Source organism: Lagopus leucura, unplaced genomic scaffold (genome assembly GCF_019238085.1).
Source record: "Lagopus leucura isolate 7727_CA_CO unplaced genomic scaffold, USGS_WTPT01 Super-Scaffold_73, whole genome shotgun sequence".
Taxonomy (NCBI): domain Eukaryota; kingdom Metazoa; phylum Chordata; class Aves; order Galliformes; family Phasianidae; genus Lagopus; species Lagopus leucura.
Genome location: NW_024962252.1, coordinates 87,665,776 through 87,681,655, shown reverse-complemented (window position 1 = coordinate 87,681,655; position 15,880 = coordinate 87,665,776). Strand labels below are relative to the sequence as shown.

Genomic DNA, 15,880 nt, shown 5'->3' with positions numbered 1-15,880 from the left:
TGCTGGTACAAGGTGCAGCTTATTTATACAAAGATTTAAGGATACGTATTTTTGTTGTTTTAACACAAGGTGTTTCATTTTTATGGTCGGTATTGTGTGCTGGAAACAGATAAAGTTTGTAGAACAGTGAGAGGATGAGTGCCTGCTGTTAATCCTGCTGTTGACTGAGCCCAACTTCTGCTGCTCAGTTGCACTTGGAAGCTTTGCTGGTGTTCTTTCTTACTTCTAAGCTCTCCTGAACCTTCTTTTATATGCTCATTCTCTGCTGCTTTGGTTTCATTTTGGCCTAATGCTGGTAAACCTTTCTCTTAGTGGGATCTTTCAAACCAATATTCATGGTGGGAACAGTTAAGTTATGCTTAAGTTCTACTTAAGACATTTTTTTTTCTTCCTCTCATTCACATATTGGAAAGAGAGATTGAACTGACTTCCAGGGTGCACCTTACTGGGGTTGCTGCTCTTGTTTTCAGATGTCTGGTCTACTCTCACCTAAAAATCCTTAGTTCACATCCACTTCTTAAGACATCATTGGGATCTGCAGTTAAGGTGGATCCCTTTTCAGGATGGGTGACAACGCTTTGATCAAGTGATGAGGGTTCTGGGCTACAGCAGTCTAAATAATCTACACTTGTTCTAATTGTTTTAATTTGTAGGCTTCCAATGGTGAGGATGTGTCCTGAAATAGAGTGGCATGTTGTGATTCCTCAACAGTGAGATAAAGACTCTTAAGACTGTCCCAGGACCTTTAGTAAGATGGTGAGAGACAGACCTCCAGAGCTTTGTTCTGCTGTTTAATAACCACTCTGAGTCTGGTGACTTTTCAACTTGGCTGTATTTTGAACGCTACTAACAAAGCATACCAAGACTGAAATGAACTAATATAGGAAAGATGTCATACAAATAGTAGAGCTTCCTTCAAGGAAGATAGCCAAGAGGATATCAGGGGTTGAGAATAAGAGCAGGGGAAGCATATAAAATGTCTTACCAGAACGCTTATGCTGCCTTAATTGGTGAACTGACGGCTTCTTAAACTAAAGGTGAAATGTTTGCATGCAGCTCTTTAATGGATTTCTAATTGTTATTTATGTTAATGAATTTGTCAAGTCAGTTTATGAATCTCTGCAAGCATCCACAGTGAAGAGTTCTTCAGCTCGCAGCTTCTGTGAAGTTCCTTTTGCTTACGTGAGTCGATTTCTTGAAGAACACAGATGTGAACCAGGGAGATGCATTTGATGTAAGGCTCTGCCTGATGGGTTACAACATTGGGCGCTGCACTGAAATAATTCTCATGCAGACTTTCCTCCTGATTTTACTACTGGTGCCTGCCACAGTCACGCTTTTCTGTTGGTCTACGTGTTCATGTCAGTTCAGTAATTGCTGCTATATTACATCAGTTTTCTTGCAAGCTGCCTTAAAATTAAAAAGACCATTTAACCACGTGTACTATTCACTAGAGCTGCCTAGATGCCAAACAGAAGGAACATATAGCAGATCAGTGTGTCAGAATACTTAGTGAGGCCTGTTAAGCATGGATTTTTTTTTTTTTTTGGATATATGTATTTTTTTTCAAGGACCAGGACTAAATTTATAAAACACTACAGATTCTCCAGTATGGGCTGGAAGAGACAGCAGTAAGCAAGAGCTGATTTCACACTTCTGGATGCTGAGGTTGGCCAAGAGACAGTTCTGTTATTGTCACTGTTTCTTTCTCACACCTGCTTTCATTCTGCTTCATATGCTATTTCTAGGAAGCCAGTTTCACAGTGTCTTAGGCTTCCTCAGCGCTCTTCCTTCTCTTCTTGGGATATGGATACAACTGTTTCCTGGAAAATAGTACATTTCCTACAGGAAGAAGACAATCTGAAAGTTTTTTGTCTTCCCAGTTACTGTCTTCCAAGTTATGTGCCTTTGCATTCTGTAATTTCTACATCTTAAATCTGAACGTGACAAAGATGTTTCAGAGCTCACATACTTTGTTACCACTGGAATCAGAAACATCCTTACTGGAACTTAAGAGAACTATTATCCTTCCATCTCTGCTCCAGGTCCCGGTAAGTTCAGTGAGTCCCCACTCATTTAACTTATAGAGGTGGTGCTCTGTGCTGTCTGTTGGGTACAGCCCACTGACCATCTTTCACCACCTCACTTCCGTAGCTACACCAGCAAATTCATGCCTAGCAAGGGGCTGGCAACAGGCTTAGATGCTGGACAAGCAATATTTACACTGTATTTAATTTTTTGGGGGGTGGAATACTGCATACCACATATACACTTATCTTTGCATAGAAAACATAACTTCTGCCCCTTCTTTGGCCCTTTCTGGGATGCTTCTGGAGATCTTGATCAACGTGTGTTGTATTTTTTGTTATGGCTGTAGGCAGTGCTTCATGTTACCCTGATAAACCCTCAGTCAATATGCCTAAGCTTGTTTCTGCAGTGTTAATGCTGCCTCAGGATCAGATTTTTGTTACGTTATCACCGTTTTGTGCTGCTTCTGCCATCTAAAACAGTTTGAAATTTGTCTCAAGCTATAATTAAATTGTCTTTTTTTTTTGGCTGCACCACTGTGGCTGTACCAAAGCGTATCTAAACTTTGCTATGTAATTCTTTATCACCAAATGGCTGCTACTCATGGTAGTTCCTCAGGAGGATTTTATTCTATTTCAAAGCCAGTAAAGCTTTCTGGGACTCCTTGAATGACAAACATACTGTTGTGGGTTTTTTTGTGCAGTTAGTATAACATTGATAAAGAAAAATGGTATATTCAGTACCACAGCAAGCAGTTCTGTCTTGCCTAGCTATGGATACTGTCTCTCTTCTAAAATTATTCTTTCACATTACTTCCTGCCACTGCTTACTAGACCAAAAACTTCTCATGTGCATGTGGCATCAGTGCATGCATCATGCCCCATGTTTTTAGGAATATTGCTTCCAACAAGTGAAAAATAATGCATAACTGGGTAAAGCTCCCAAATTCCTTTCTGTCTGTCTTTGTTGCTACTGCCAACCCCCCATTGTGGCGCTCCAGCTGACTCTGTACTGCCTACATGCGAGAGCTGCACTGTGCTGTGCTTGCCCTCATTGAGGGATGCTGAGAGACTTTCGTGTACCTGCATCTCTGTACAGCTATGTTAATGCATTTTTGTATTCTTGTAACACTAAGGGTTTAGGACAGACTTTTGACTTTTTAAATTACATGTAATTAAATGTCTTTTATTTAAGTAATAAAGAACAGCCAGCCCCAGGAAGGATTTTAGGGAGATTCTCTGTCCTGTACAGCCTGCAGTGAGGTACTGTGCTCCTGCCTCCCAGCACATGCAGAGTTCATAGGGGTCATGGGTTGGATCACTTCCACTGTTCTGGCTTGGGAATGGCATTAGAATTGCTCATTAGGAGTAAGAAAAAAAAATGTTCTGCTGCCAAACACAGTGTGTATTTTTTTCAGTGGAGACTTTTCCAGTTTCTTACTGCCATCAATAGCTGGAGGCTGAAAGAGCTGCTGCCCCATACAGACGCAGGACTCTATGGGAATTCAAAGTATTTCACAGCGTCTTTTCTTCTGAAATTTCTTTATAATTCAGTTTCCTTCCTATTTCATCATTTTGATTGCACTCGTATCAGATGTTGGATTGTATGAACACTTCACAAAAGCCCTCTTACTGCATTATATTCTGCTGCTTGGTTCTTCCACAGTTATGTTCTATTTCTAGAACAGCATCTTCTTTTGAGGTGTTGCGTATATTTTCATGTTTGATCATCCTCTGTGTCTTGAGACTTGTGACATATTTCTGTCTGCCTCTTCCTTGTGCACACTGCGTTGCTGGTCGCTTCCTGTCCTTCCTTCTTGGTCCTTTTATTGCTGGGGAATTTTCTCTACTTGAGCTCATAATTTAATGGGGACTTTCTTCATTTTTTTTTGGCCTGAAGAAGTGTGGTGATCTTTCATTCTCGTTCAGTATTTATGGTGTTGAACTTATTTAACTTTGCAGTCAGAGTGCTGCAGTAGCTCTCATTTTTAGGAAGGGAAATATGGAGTATCTTTAGGGAAGAAAGGTAGAACAGCAAAGAAAGCTTAATAAAAGATCTGTGCAGCCTGGCCTACTTCTAAAGCAAGCAAAGAATCTTAGACAAAAAGACAAAATGCATTAAGAAGATAATCTATTTGTCCTGTTTCAAATTAATTTTCTTCTAGGGCAGAGCTAACGTGTATCTGAAAGTCAATTTTATAGAAGAATTGTAAATAAAAAAAAATAAAACAAAATTAATTTTGGTGTAGGCTATCTGGAGATTCCTGTAAAAGCAGGGAAAGAGGCATGAGGTAGAATGTAAACACCATAGCAATAAGATATTTTTCTATATCTTTACTTGATAATTTTTAGCAGTGCGTATGCTATGAGGAGGACTAATTTATAGATGGCTGAAGCCCTTTCTAACCATCCCCATGTTCTTTGCTTGGCTGTTCATCACAGTATCTTTAATCCTGGCTCTCTAAAGGCCCTTCAACCCTATTGAGATGCTTTTAGGCTTATTGAATGCAATTCCTGGCAAACCCATCTGATTTGTGTTGGATGCCATCCAATGAAAACCATAAAAACTGCCCGTGTTGCAGCTGCTCTCTTAAAGCAAGACCCTTTTGCTGGGTAACTGTAACAGCTCTTGCAGCATTTGGCATTAGATTCTCCTTGACTTTTTGGCTGTCAGGCACAAGAGCACTGGACTCCTGCATGGTATAGCTGGTATCTATCACCTTTTTAGTTTGTGCTGCTGACCTGAAGCATGGTTGCATCTGCCAAGTGTATGCATGGATTGAGCTCGGGTATCTGTATGGTGAGTTAGCCTTCTTTCCTAAGAGACTGGTTCTGAATTATAATTAATAATATTATAAAATTAATATTATATCATCATATCAGGTAAGCAAAGCCTGTGAAAATGTAGCATGTACTTCTGCCATAACCTGTATTAATTCTACCATTCTTTACCTCCACCGCTTTTTTCCTCAGATAAATGGCTCATTTAAATTGGGAGCTACTAAAATACTCTCTGGCTGGCAAATGCAGTGCCTAGCAGCAGTCATCAAGGACGAACCAAACATGAGTGGAGGAGGGGAGCAGGTCGACATCCTTCCGGCCAATTATGTGGTCAAAGATCGCTGGAAAGTGGTGAGTAGCTCTGCCTTTGTGCTTCCTTTGGTGGCCCCAGAAGACCACCTCCTCCTGTAGTAGTATAGAAACTTGCTTGGTTAGTCCTGGGCTCCAACAAGCAACTGTGGAATGGTATGGTTTAACGCTTTAGTAAGATGCTGAAAGAAGATATTCTAAACACCAGAGCAATATTGACTATCTGGTATTTTTAGAAGACTAAAGCTGCCAGGGGTTTTTAGTTAGGATTGAACTGTTGCAGCTGTCTGAGTCATCTTTTAATAAGAAATTTGGATTTCGAGTTATTCTGGCAAAGAATACTAGAAAAGTGCCTATAAATAAATTACATTACAAAAAGATAATTCAGAAGCAAATGCTTGAGGTTATAATGTAATCTACTTCAAAAGTCAGAAATTCCATAATTAGCTTGTTGGTAAACTTTGATGTTAATTTATTCTAGCACTTTTTAAATTACATCCTCACATATTAAGAGTTCTAGGTCTTTGTAAGTCAGCTGTCCTCTCTAGTGTGCATGCTGAATGGGGTAGCCATTCAGGAGCCATTTCATCTTGTGTGTACGTTGTGTGGCTGCAGATCTTAATATCAATGGCACGACTGCCATTTGAACTCACCTTTTTGTGTTCCTTACTGCTGTTGTATCTGTGTCAGGAATGTTTTACTGGGTGATGTAAGAGGATGTACTTCCTTTTACATGTAAGGCTTTCTCTCTATTGCTGGAGTGAGGTGCCTAGGAGTGAATGGGTGGAAGTAGCATTATATCATCACCTCAGACAAAGAAAGGATTAAATGTTAATTTAATTAATCTAATTAAACGTTAGATTAAATGTTAATTAAAATCACATCTGTGCCATTGTGTCCATTTCTGACTTGAAATACTGGCAGTGTTTGAATCATTAAATTCACTGCACAAAACTCTCTAGTTTGAACTGCAGATGATTTGTAGTAGTAGCACTAAGGAGTTTCTCTGTGCTGACCAGATGTGGCACAGCTGCCTCCTGAGTTTTGCAGTGAGTTGTAGATAGCAGAGGATGAAAGAAACTCAGAACTGGGCTTCAGCTCCATGTTGAGGATAGATTATTTTCAGCAGCCCACTGCAGATAAGATACCATCCTTTGTTAGTGTTACATCCTGCCTGTATCTCTTTGTTGCTCTTAAGAAGTTACACTTTGCTTTGTTCCTGTTACTCCCCCATTGCCTACCTCTCTTTATCCTAGCATTTTGCTTGTGGTTTCTCCACGGCCTTCATGGCTTATCCCCTAACAGTCTATTTATTTTTAAGCAATTCGAACTGCTCCTCAATCTCCATGCTTCCTGAGAGCAGATGGAGGATCTCTATTTTCTTTGCAATTAGATATCAAAACAGAGACAACCCCCCACCCCTTCCCAAAGCTTTCCGGAGCAAATGCAGGGAAGCCTTGCTGTGCTCTTGCAGCTTTTGGCTGGGGCACGTACATTTGTTTTGGAATGCTGATGCATGTGGAGGCCAACTGACGTATGGGATCTGAAACTTGTTCTGTGCTTATGGACTTCTCTGGAAGTGCTGTTTGCAGCTTTTAGCCAACGGTCTATCTCACAGACTGAGATTTCCTCAGACCTTACAGTTTGATCCATTGATACACATACTTTGCAAAGCTGACATTAGATGCAGTTCTGATGCTAGCTGTTCCTTTGAGTATATTGATACAGATACTCTTGCCCTTTCCTCTGGACACTAGCTAGTTTGGGCTTGTGCCATTCCTACAGTTCATCAAGCCTCAAGGTTCTATTTCTTGGCTGGGAGTGCTAAAATGTCTTCTACAAATTATTATATTTTTGTGTGTGTGTCTGTTTTTCTTTCACAGTCCAAGCCAAGTAACTTTGTTCATGGATGCTGCAGGACTCTTTAGAAGCCTAAAATATATCCAGTTATGCTCCTAGAGAAACATTTCAAACTGGTTTTGAATTTCTGTTGACACTAAGCACAAGATTCAGTGGCTTTATTATTATTGTGTGAGCATGGAGAAAGCTAGAAGCTCTACCAACTACTCTACCTCAGGAAATACAGAAACATGCAGGTGTACTGCCAGCAACAACTAACTCCAAGTGGAATAACTGCCCTTCATGTTTTGTAGTGCTAGCTTACACTGTTCTTAAATACTGCAGTGAGATCATGACTCTGCTTGAAGTGTCTGAGAAATTGCATCATTTGCTTAAGGCCAGAAATAGCACTGAGAAATCCTGATTCACCCATGGTATTTTGCTTTGTGTTAACTCAGTTGTGTTGTGAGCCCTCACTGCATGGTCATTGCTGCGCCCCTCAAGAGTATATGCCCATTAGGCAGCTCTTTTGTGCTGTCCCCTTGGTGTGCCTTGTGTCAGCGTGTGATCAGTCAGAACAGAGAGCTGCATGGGACTCAGAGTAGTCTGGCAGAAATATACCTCTGTTGGCCCAAGGGATTGGGTACCATAGGAGCAAGTTACACATTAAAAAAGGGGGTGTTCCTTAAGTGAGTGTAGTTTATTGGTAGCTTTTTTTTTTTTTTCTTCTTTTTTTTTTTTGTCATAGGCATTTCTGAATTTAACACGCAGCATGCAACCTGGACAGGCAGAGCTTTGCTGTGAGTAGTGGTTCCTGCTCAAGCAGGTGTGTGGCATATTTATGTGGCACTGGGGCCGAGATGCCAGAAGGTTTTTTGTGTGATTTGTTCTCCCATTGTGACTACCTCTGGCTGGGCATCTGCTTGAACCTTGTGCTTCTTAGCGCTGGCACTCTTCCAGTATTGAGCCAAGTTCTTATTTTAGATCAGTTTAATGTATTCCTTGAATTCCTTTCGTCCTCTCTTCCTATATGCTTGGTGACAAATTCTGACAAATGAAGATGTTAGTTCTCTGCAGTTAGCTTGGCAGTAGTTCATTTTCCCGTTGCTCCAAGTGAGTAAAACTTGGCTTTCTGACAATGATTTGTTGTTGTTATTTTAGGAGAAAGGAATGGACAGGGAGTACTTGTGCCTTTCATCAAAACTTAGGGACTTGAAGAAGTAGTCTTTTGAGTCATCATTCTTTACCTGCAGATGTTTTAACTAGATGAAACTTGAATGGTGCTAGAACCATGCAACTCTTGCTGAGGCCGCACAGGATGACTTGATCCGAATGTGCTCTTTCTGATGTATGCTGCTACACTCAAGGATGGGAACTAAAACATGGCCTGTATATAGAACTAAGTCTAGGTGTCTAGGTGGCTTCTCAGTTTGTGCATGTTTTATCTGAGTTAGTTACCCCTTGAGATCAGTGCAACTCCTAGGTGAGTGGACTCTGAGAGTTTGGTGAATATCAGTCTATTCTTTCTTACTTCTTGTTAAGTCAGATGAAGCCTGCTTGCCATTTCTGGATGAGCTGGCCTGTTGAGATGGGCTGTAAGAGTTGCAGACTTGACCACAGAAGTACTCCTAACGGGTAGATGCAGTAGTTACTGTTTGCCCTTGGCAGCATCTGAAGCATATGGATGACAGCCTTGTCCCTGGCTGAGTTCGCTGGCCTTCAGTTTGGTATTTCGCTCTGTCTTAAGAGCTCATGTTCTGCTTCCTGACCTTGCCACTGACACTGGGACTGAACATCTCTTTTCCTGGGAAGGTCTTATCCGTATATAATATCCTTGGAAGGCAGACTTTGATTAGAACAGTGATGTCTTATTCACTTGCTAAATAAAAGATCAAATTTGTAATTAAAGGCTATTTTTGGTTTCTGGGGGGGGGGGGAATGGGGTGGAGTTGGAGGATTGCCTTGTTATTCTGGCCTGTCCCTCTGTGAAACAGTGCAGTTTTCCATTTTCCCAGTGGACCTGTACTTTTTTTCCTGCCAGAGTACGTTTTCTGCTTAGTGGGAAGGCCTTTTTTTTTCCTTTTTTTTTTTTTTTTTTTTTTTTTTTTTTTTTTTTTTCCCCTAGGTTCTGAAGGATTTTGTTGCAAGTATCTTTCTGGATAAATCCAAAATGTTAAGGATATATAAAGGAGACTTCAAAGGGAATAGTCTGTGTTTTGTATAACTGCTGACATGTCCAGAGGGGCTTTAGGTATTGGGTTGCTCAATTGGGATGTAGAAATTTTGTGTTGGTTGTCCTGAGAGAAGCCCAGTCTGGGGAATTCCTGGAACCTGCTCATCAGAGCTTGCTACACCAAGCAGAATGGCTTTTTGGTAACAGTTTACCAAAGGGCTTGATGTGTCATGAAGACTAGAAAATGGAAGAAGTGCTGCAATGTTCTAAATGGTGATGTGGTCACTGGTGGCATACTGAAAGGACTGTAAGCATGTCTGAAATGCAGCTGACTTAGCTTTAGCTGTCTGAGTCAAAATAGATACCTGTATTTGGTGGGTGAATTGTTCACTCAGCTCCTCAAACATGGATACATAGCTTCCATACAGGCTCTTGCATTTCGGTAGAAATAATCCTGCTACTGACCTCAGCCTAAAGAGTAGTTGGTCTGATGAAAGGTAGAAGAAGGATGAGATTAAACTATTCCCTGGGAAGTAAGGCATGGGCTGGGTGATTCGTGATTACCTATTATGTGATTTTCATTAGACGTTCCCTTCTCTTTCTTGATTTTGTATTTAACAGTTTCCCTATTTATTTTCTTGAATGGTATATGTCCATCTCTCATTCGTGTCCAGCAGAAAGCTGTGTAGAATTCACCTTAGGGCAGTGAACTTCCATAGATTATCCAAGCAACAAGGAGATGCCTGCATGGAACCTCTTGATCTCAGCTAAGGCCTTCAGTTGCAGTATAACAACTTGCTCACTAACAGAGAAAAGGAAATGGCTGCTGATTGCCTCTGGATGTTGCTGAAAGACCAAAGAGGTTGGCAGTACTGGTAGTGATGAGCAGGACCATCTGGTGTGCTGGGAAAAGTATGCTAGAGGATAATTTCCATAAAGGAGTGACTAGAATGTATGTATAAAATCAGCTTTCTGATTCAGAAGAAACTTGTCTTAATCTCACATCGTCTTGCATTTGTTGCTCTATAGACTTACATGCATCTTCTAATTCATTTGTTTTTCCAGGTGAGCAGTCTTAATACCTGAACCTTTCCTCCTGAATCTGCTTTTCTGATACACACTTTCTTTTGTTTCTTCTGAGGTAGCAGTCCTAGGCTGTCTAGTTTGTCCATCCTTAGTTTCCCAGGCTCACAGTTATTCTCTTAGTCCTGAAGTGAACCACTTCTACCTCTTAAGGAGCTTCTAACAGCAAAGTGCTCAGTGCTGTGTATTGTACACAAGACCTTCCTGCAGATCCTTACAGTGTTGCTATCTTAATTGTATAACTGTGCTGTTCCATTCACACTGTAATAGCTTTGCATTTTGACAACTTTACTGGGGACTGTCCATGTTGGGGCCAGTGAATGGAAAAGGATCTTCGTGTGCTGGCTCAGAGGTATTTTTTGTAAGATCAATTTATTGAATTTGCAACCAGGCAAGACATTTGAGTAGCCTGTGTCTCCTGTTCAATCCTGCTATGTTATATTTATTACCGACGACTTTTGTTTATGATGATGTGCATTTTCCCACTGAGACTTCTCCCATCTTCCTTCAAGGTCCTCCCAGGTCCCAAATAAACTTTTTGCCACCTTCAGCTTTTGCTATTTCTTTCTTCATCTTCTTTGTCATTAATATGCCAAAGAACAGAAGATCCCATGTACTGAATACTGAGATATTACCTGACGTGTTATTGTGCTGAATGTAGCATTCATTTGATTGAAAGATTTTAAATAGCCAGCTCACTTTGTATGAATTTCCAAGTAGAAGTAGAGCTGCACTATAATAATTTATGAATATGTGCTGACCTAGATATTGGGATGTTTATTGTTTGAATATGCCTGTGCAGCTCAGCAGAACGTTGTGAGGAAAAATAACAAGGGAAAAGAGAAGAAGAATGGCTCCAGATAGCAACTCTCAAAAGGTTACCCAGAAGTAACTTCAGAGACAATACTTAGGGTATTAATCCTAAAAGTACTACAGTCTCTTGTACCAGCTACCATGTAGAAGTGTTTTTCTTGACCTGGGGGGCAGGAAAGCAAATGTTTTTGGTCACCTTGTGAAGAAAATCTTGCCCTTGAGAGTCTGGAACTTTTATTTATCAAACTGGACAGATGCACAGGACAGGCTACGTGATGCAGAAAACATCCAAAAACATCATTTAAACCTCATCAAACATTGTGTAAGATACATGTTTGAGTGTCTGGCTGATTTAAGCTGCCTTTTCTCTTCAGATGTGACTGTTGCTTTTGGAAATGAGCAGTCCTCAGGGCTTCCAGAGCAGCTGCAAACACAGTGCATGCGGAATGCTGAAGAAATGGGCTGTGGTTAGGTTCAGAGAATAAGTGCTAAGTGGATCAAAGGAGCTCTGGTCTAGCTATGCTGTAAACCTGAAGTTGTTCCTGTACAACACAGCGTGCTTTAAACATCTAAGAGAAACAGAAATTTTTAAAAAAGTAAAGGAATTGTCCTGGCAAATACACTGACATTTGCAACACTTTAGGAGTCTGTCTTACATACATATGTATATCTATATGTACATATGCTTTCAAGTCTCAGCAGAAGGAAAATCAAGGAATCACTTTCCAGGAAAAGCTCAGCTTGTGCTCTGAGTGGATGACTGCTCTAGAACAAGCAAATAACTTACATAAAGTGGGTGCAGATCAGATATGCTGAAACCTGGGCATCTTTAGCTTTCAGTTTTTTTTAGCTTCCAGGTAGGGAGATGGTAGTATTGTGATGCAGTGCTTAGTTTTGCTTAGAGACACAAAAAGCTTCATTTGATGTAGCTTAAAAAATAATAATAACTAGAGATTGAGAATCAGAATGGAGAAGTTCCTGTGGCTTGTGCAGGACTGCTTTGAGTTAGTGCAGTTGTCAGTTCTCAGAAACATGACACTGAAGTAGCCTCACTAGCAGAGCAGGTCAAACATCTGAAAACTTCCAGTAGTATTTAGTTCTGTATTTAACATCTTGCGAATGAGGTTCAAACTTATTTTTATTTATTACTTGCAAACGTTAATTCCAGCCACTGTAGTTGTGTTTTACTGCAGAGATCAGTGTGCAGAAGATGAATGACAGTTTTTATCTTTCACACTCTACATAATCATTCTGCTATCTCCTTAAAGGGTCTTTCCTTTGATTTTTGGCAAGAACATTATTGGCATAATAGGCTTTACCATTTGCTTTTGTATGTATCACGTGTCATCACTTGCAGAGCTTGTTTTTTGTTGTGCAGCAAAAAATTTATACATAGCACAGTCAAGTGGGCAGCTGGACTTCTGCCTAACTGTGCACTGAAGGGATTCAGGCACAGCACAGACTGGGAGCTGAATTTGTTCCTGCCTGTGCATTAAAGAAGCCAGTGCCTGGCTCTGTGGGAGACAATTTGTTGCCATCTCTCTTGTGCATTGTACCGAATCTCCTTGTACTTTTCTAGTTGAAGAAGATCGGTGGTGGAGGCTTTGGGGAGATTTATGAGGCAATGGATCTGCTTACCCGGGAGAATGTGGCCTTGAAGGTGGAATCAGCTCAGCAGCCCAAGCAAGTTCTCAAGATGGAAGTAGCTGTGCTGAAGAAGCTGCAAGGTAAGGCAAGAAAGCTCTTTGAACTCAAAGATAGAGGTCACTGTGCACGTTAACTATTATAATCCAGACTTGCAAATGTTTTTCATAAATTTCTCTTCATCTACTTTATATACCCATTAGGTCATGGCATGAACCAGTGATTGAGCATCTGGTGAGGCAGTTTGGCCAGCCCTGGGAGCACGGGTGTGAGCAATTCACCTGTGTGAATGGAAGGAGTGAACCCTGGGTTCACCCCACCGTAACCTCATTTGAGGGCTGGCAGCCAAAAAGGAAGCATCTCTACTTGGAGATTGCCTCCTTTGGTTGTTTTCTAATGAGCACTTATTCTCAGAAAGTGGTTAGCTATTCCTCCTTTACTACCAGAGTGTGACCAATGCCTTTCTTGGGTAACCTGAAAACTAGTCAGTGGTAGCTATATCCTCTGCCTTGTACCATACAAACCTGCAATGTTATGTTAAAAAATGTAACTCAGAAAATTACTGCATTCTGCAAAGCAAAGTCCTATTCAAATGGGTTCCAACTATAGGAGCTGCTTTTGTTCACTAAGTTAAAATAATAATGGGGGGACTAAAATTGAGTTATTGATACACTAGTCTGTTTTCTTTAGTGGTATTGATTAGATAATACTGATTAGGTGATACTTATTAAAGCAAGTGATGTCTGACTAAGAAGTAAAGTTAGATGGTTGCTCCTGAAGGACTGGAACGGTGGTTGTGTCTAAAACACTGAGCGTGAAGGAGTCTTCATGTAAAGTGGTTCAGTAGTAGATAAGTGCAAAAAGTGCAGCAGTTGCTCTTGCTCTTGGTTGAGGATATAGCAAGGGCTCTTCTGCTAGAAATTGAGAGCTGCGGGAGGATGGAAACAATTTCCAAGTCTGCCCTTGAGAAGCTGAGAACTCCTGTCTGCAAAAGTGCAGTTATACTGATTTCTTGGTGAGGCCAAAGGCAGCTAGTGGCAGGTACAGTTTTTATGAAAGGATGTGTTTTCTTTGGCAGGATTTGCACTTGAGCCAGAGAAATGTCTTCTCACGAGACAGTGAGCTGTGTACTTATCACTAAGTCTCGTGCTCAGAGGTATTGTGGCCCTATGTCAGTGCTTGTACCTTTTCACCCTCTAATCCAATCAACTCTGGAGATTTTGTACAGGGGTAACTTTTACAGGTCTTATCAAATATGGGTTAATGTCTGTGTCACACTGACTCTGTAGTGACTTGCATTAGTTTTGCATAGTTGAGCTTTTACAGGATGAGGACTGATAAAAGCCTTTTTGGAATACGCTTTATTATAATAGATACTTCTATGCTTGGGAAAGGGGATGAAAGTGAAGAAGAAATCAACCCAGATCATTAAAAGATTATTGCTGGTGATATGTGATTGGTCTGGATATGCAGAGGCTCTTGGAGAACAGCAGAGCAGGTGGCTGAGTTCTGAAAGCAATGTAATGAGAACCTGCAAAGCAGAGATTTAGATTTTTGCATTTGGTTGTATGCTTGGAACTGCTCTCAAGTGAGTGAGCAGTGTGACCGTGTAGAACGGCTTGTTATTGGAATAATGAGAAAGGATGCTATTATGCTGGCTAATGTCAATGCATACTATATCCAGAGCAGGGAATGCTTAAAAAGCATGACCTGAAAATACCAAATCAGAGCTAACATCATAAAATGTTCAGGGAACTGACTAACACATGTACTTTTCCATCAGCGTATGTTGTTGAAAATAGCAAGTGCTTGAAAAGCAGCCAGAATTGTATGCAGCGTGATCTTGGTAATTTAGGGGTGGGAACAGAAAACTAGGAAAGTTCACTGGGAAACCAATTAGCAAGTATTAAGGAACAAAAAAACCAGAAGCAGCATAAGTGACTATGCATCAGCTATCTGGCATTTAAGAATGACAAATTACTTCAGCCATGTTTGCACAAATCGAACTGCTCTGTGAAGAATATAGCTTTTTTTGGTTCAAGGTTAATCCCCAAATGCTTTACTGAAATAAATTATCAAGTTAAAATAAGAAATAAGGTTGAGAGATTTGGGAATCATGCATTGTGTATGTTTTCATAGTGAGCTGTTGAGGAGAGGTGTGAAGTCTTTCAGAAAAGGAGGCACTGACTTTGGGCAAACAATTGGTGGAAGAGAGTGAGATGGTGATACTACCGTAGATGTTTGTCAGTTTGTGCTTTTCCAGATGAAAAGCAAGGGGAAAGCCCTGTAGAGTCGTTCTGTTCTGATCCTAGTTGATTCAATTTTTCTGGCTGCATAAGACTTTTTATTTGTTTAGGTACAATGTCTTTGCCAAAGATAAAATCCTTTCTGGCTTTTGTTGTTACTTGCAAGGATCCTGGATCACCCTCGCCTTCCCAGTCTCCATACTGTCTGGGAGATACCAGCAACAGTACCCTTCTAGACCGTGAATGAAACGTGTTAAAAAAACTATCTGAATCCTCACTGCAGGATGGTATTCCAGCAGTCATAGCTAATAGCAGAATCAGTGGCCACAGAACTAAAACACTGGACTTGTTGTTACTTGGATTCGCAGCGTGTTTACACTCTGTCTGCTGTAGGTAAAGTTCTTTGCTGTTAATCTGCACCAGACCTGAGTGCAGGAGTCACTTGTCGTTTTTGTTGGGCTTAATTATCTCTGGCTGATCTGTCCCTTCCATAGTTGAAGGAATAAGCAGGACTAAGCTTATCCACAGCATCAAAAAACTTTTGAAGAAAGCTGCCATGCAGTTCTGAGCTAGTTAGCGTTATGGAGAGTTAGGAGCCACATCAGCAATGGAAAGTTTTTACAATAGTAAACTTTTGTGGTGTAAAGCAATAAGAAAATAGTATGTAGTTTGTAAGTGTAGAGATAATAAAGTAATAGTTTAAAAAAAATACAAAAAGATCTTATTTTTCTTAAGACAGTTAATAGGGAATTATCCTGTTAGTGGTGAAAATCTTGCCTGTGACAAATTCAGGAGCTGTTTCAGGAACTGTTTGGCACGTCTGCAAAAGAAATTTCTGCACAAATACAGCTTCTCTATCAGAAGAGTACTATTTTAGTGCCAAGCCCTTCTTTTATTACTTTAGTCACTATTAAATTATTTTCAAGTGAGATAATTATATACAATTGTACCACTTGCAAATGGCT

General features: G+C 40.5%; 1 protein-coding gene across 1 annotated transcript in view; it reads left to right on the top strand.

The window, feature by feature from the left end:
* Positions 1-1,211: 1,211 nt before the first annotated feature.
* Positions 1,212-15,880, top strand: part of TTBK1 (tau tubulin kinase 1) — an 86,677-nt gene continuing 72,008 nt past the window's right edge. Inside the window, exons 1-3 of the mRNA XM_042877267.1 lie at positions 1,212-1,234; positions 5,001-5,159; positions 12,605-12,752. Coding sequence (XP_042733201.1) covers positions 5,052-5,159; positions 12,605-12,752 — 256 coding nt within the window. The 5' untranslated portion in view covers positions 1,212-1,234; positions 5,001-5,051. The remainder of the gene's footprint in view (positions 1,235-5,000; positions 5,160-12,604; positions 12,753-15,880) is intronic.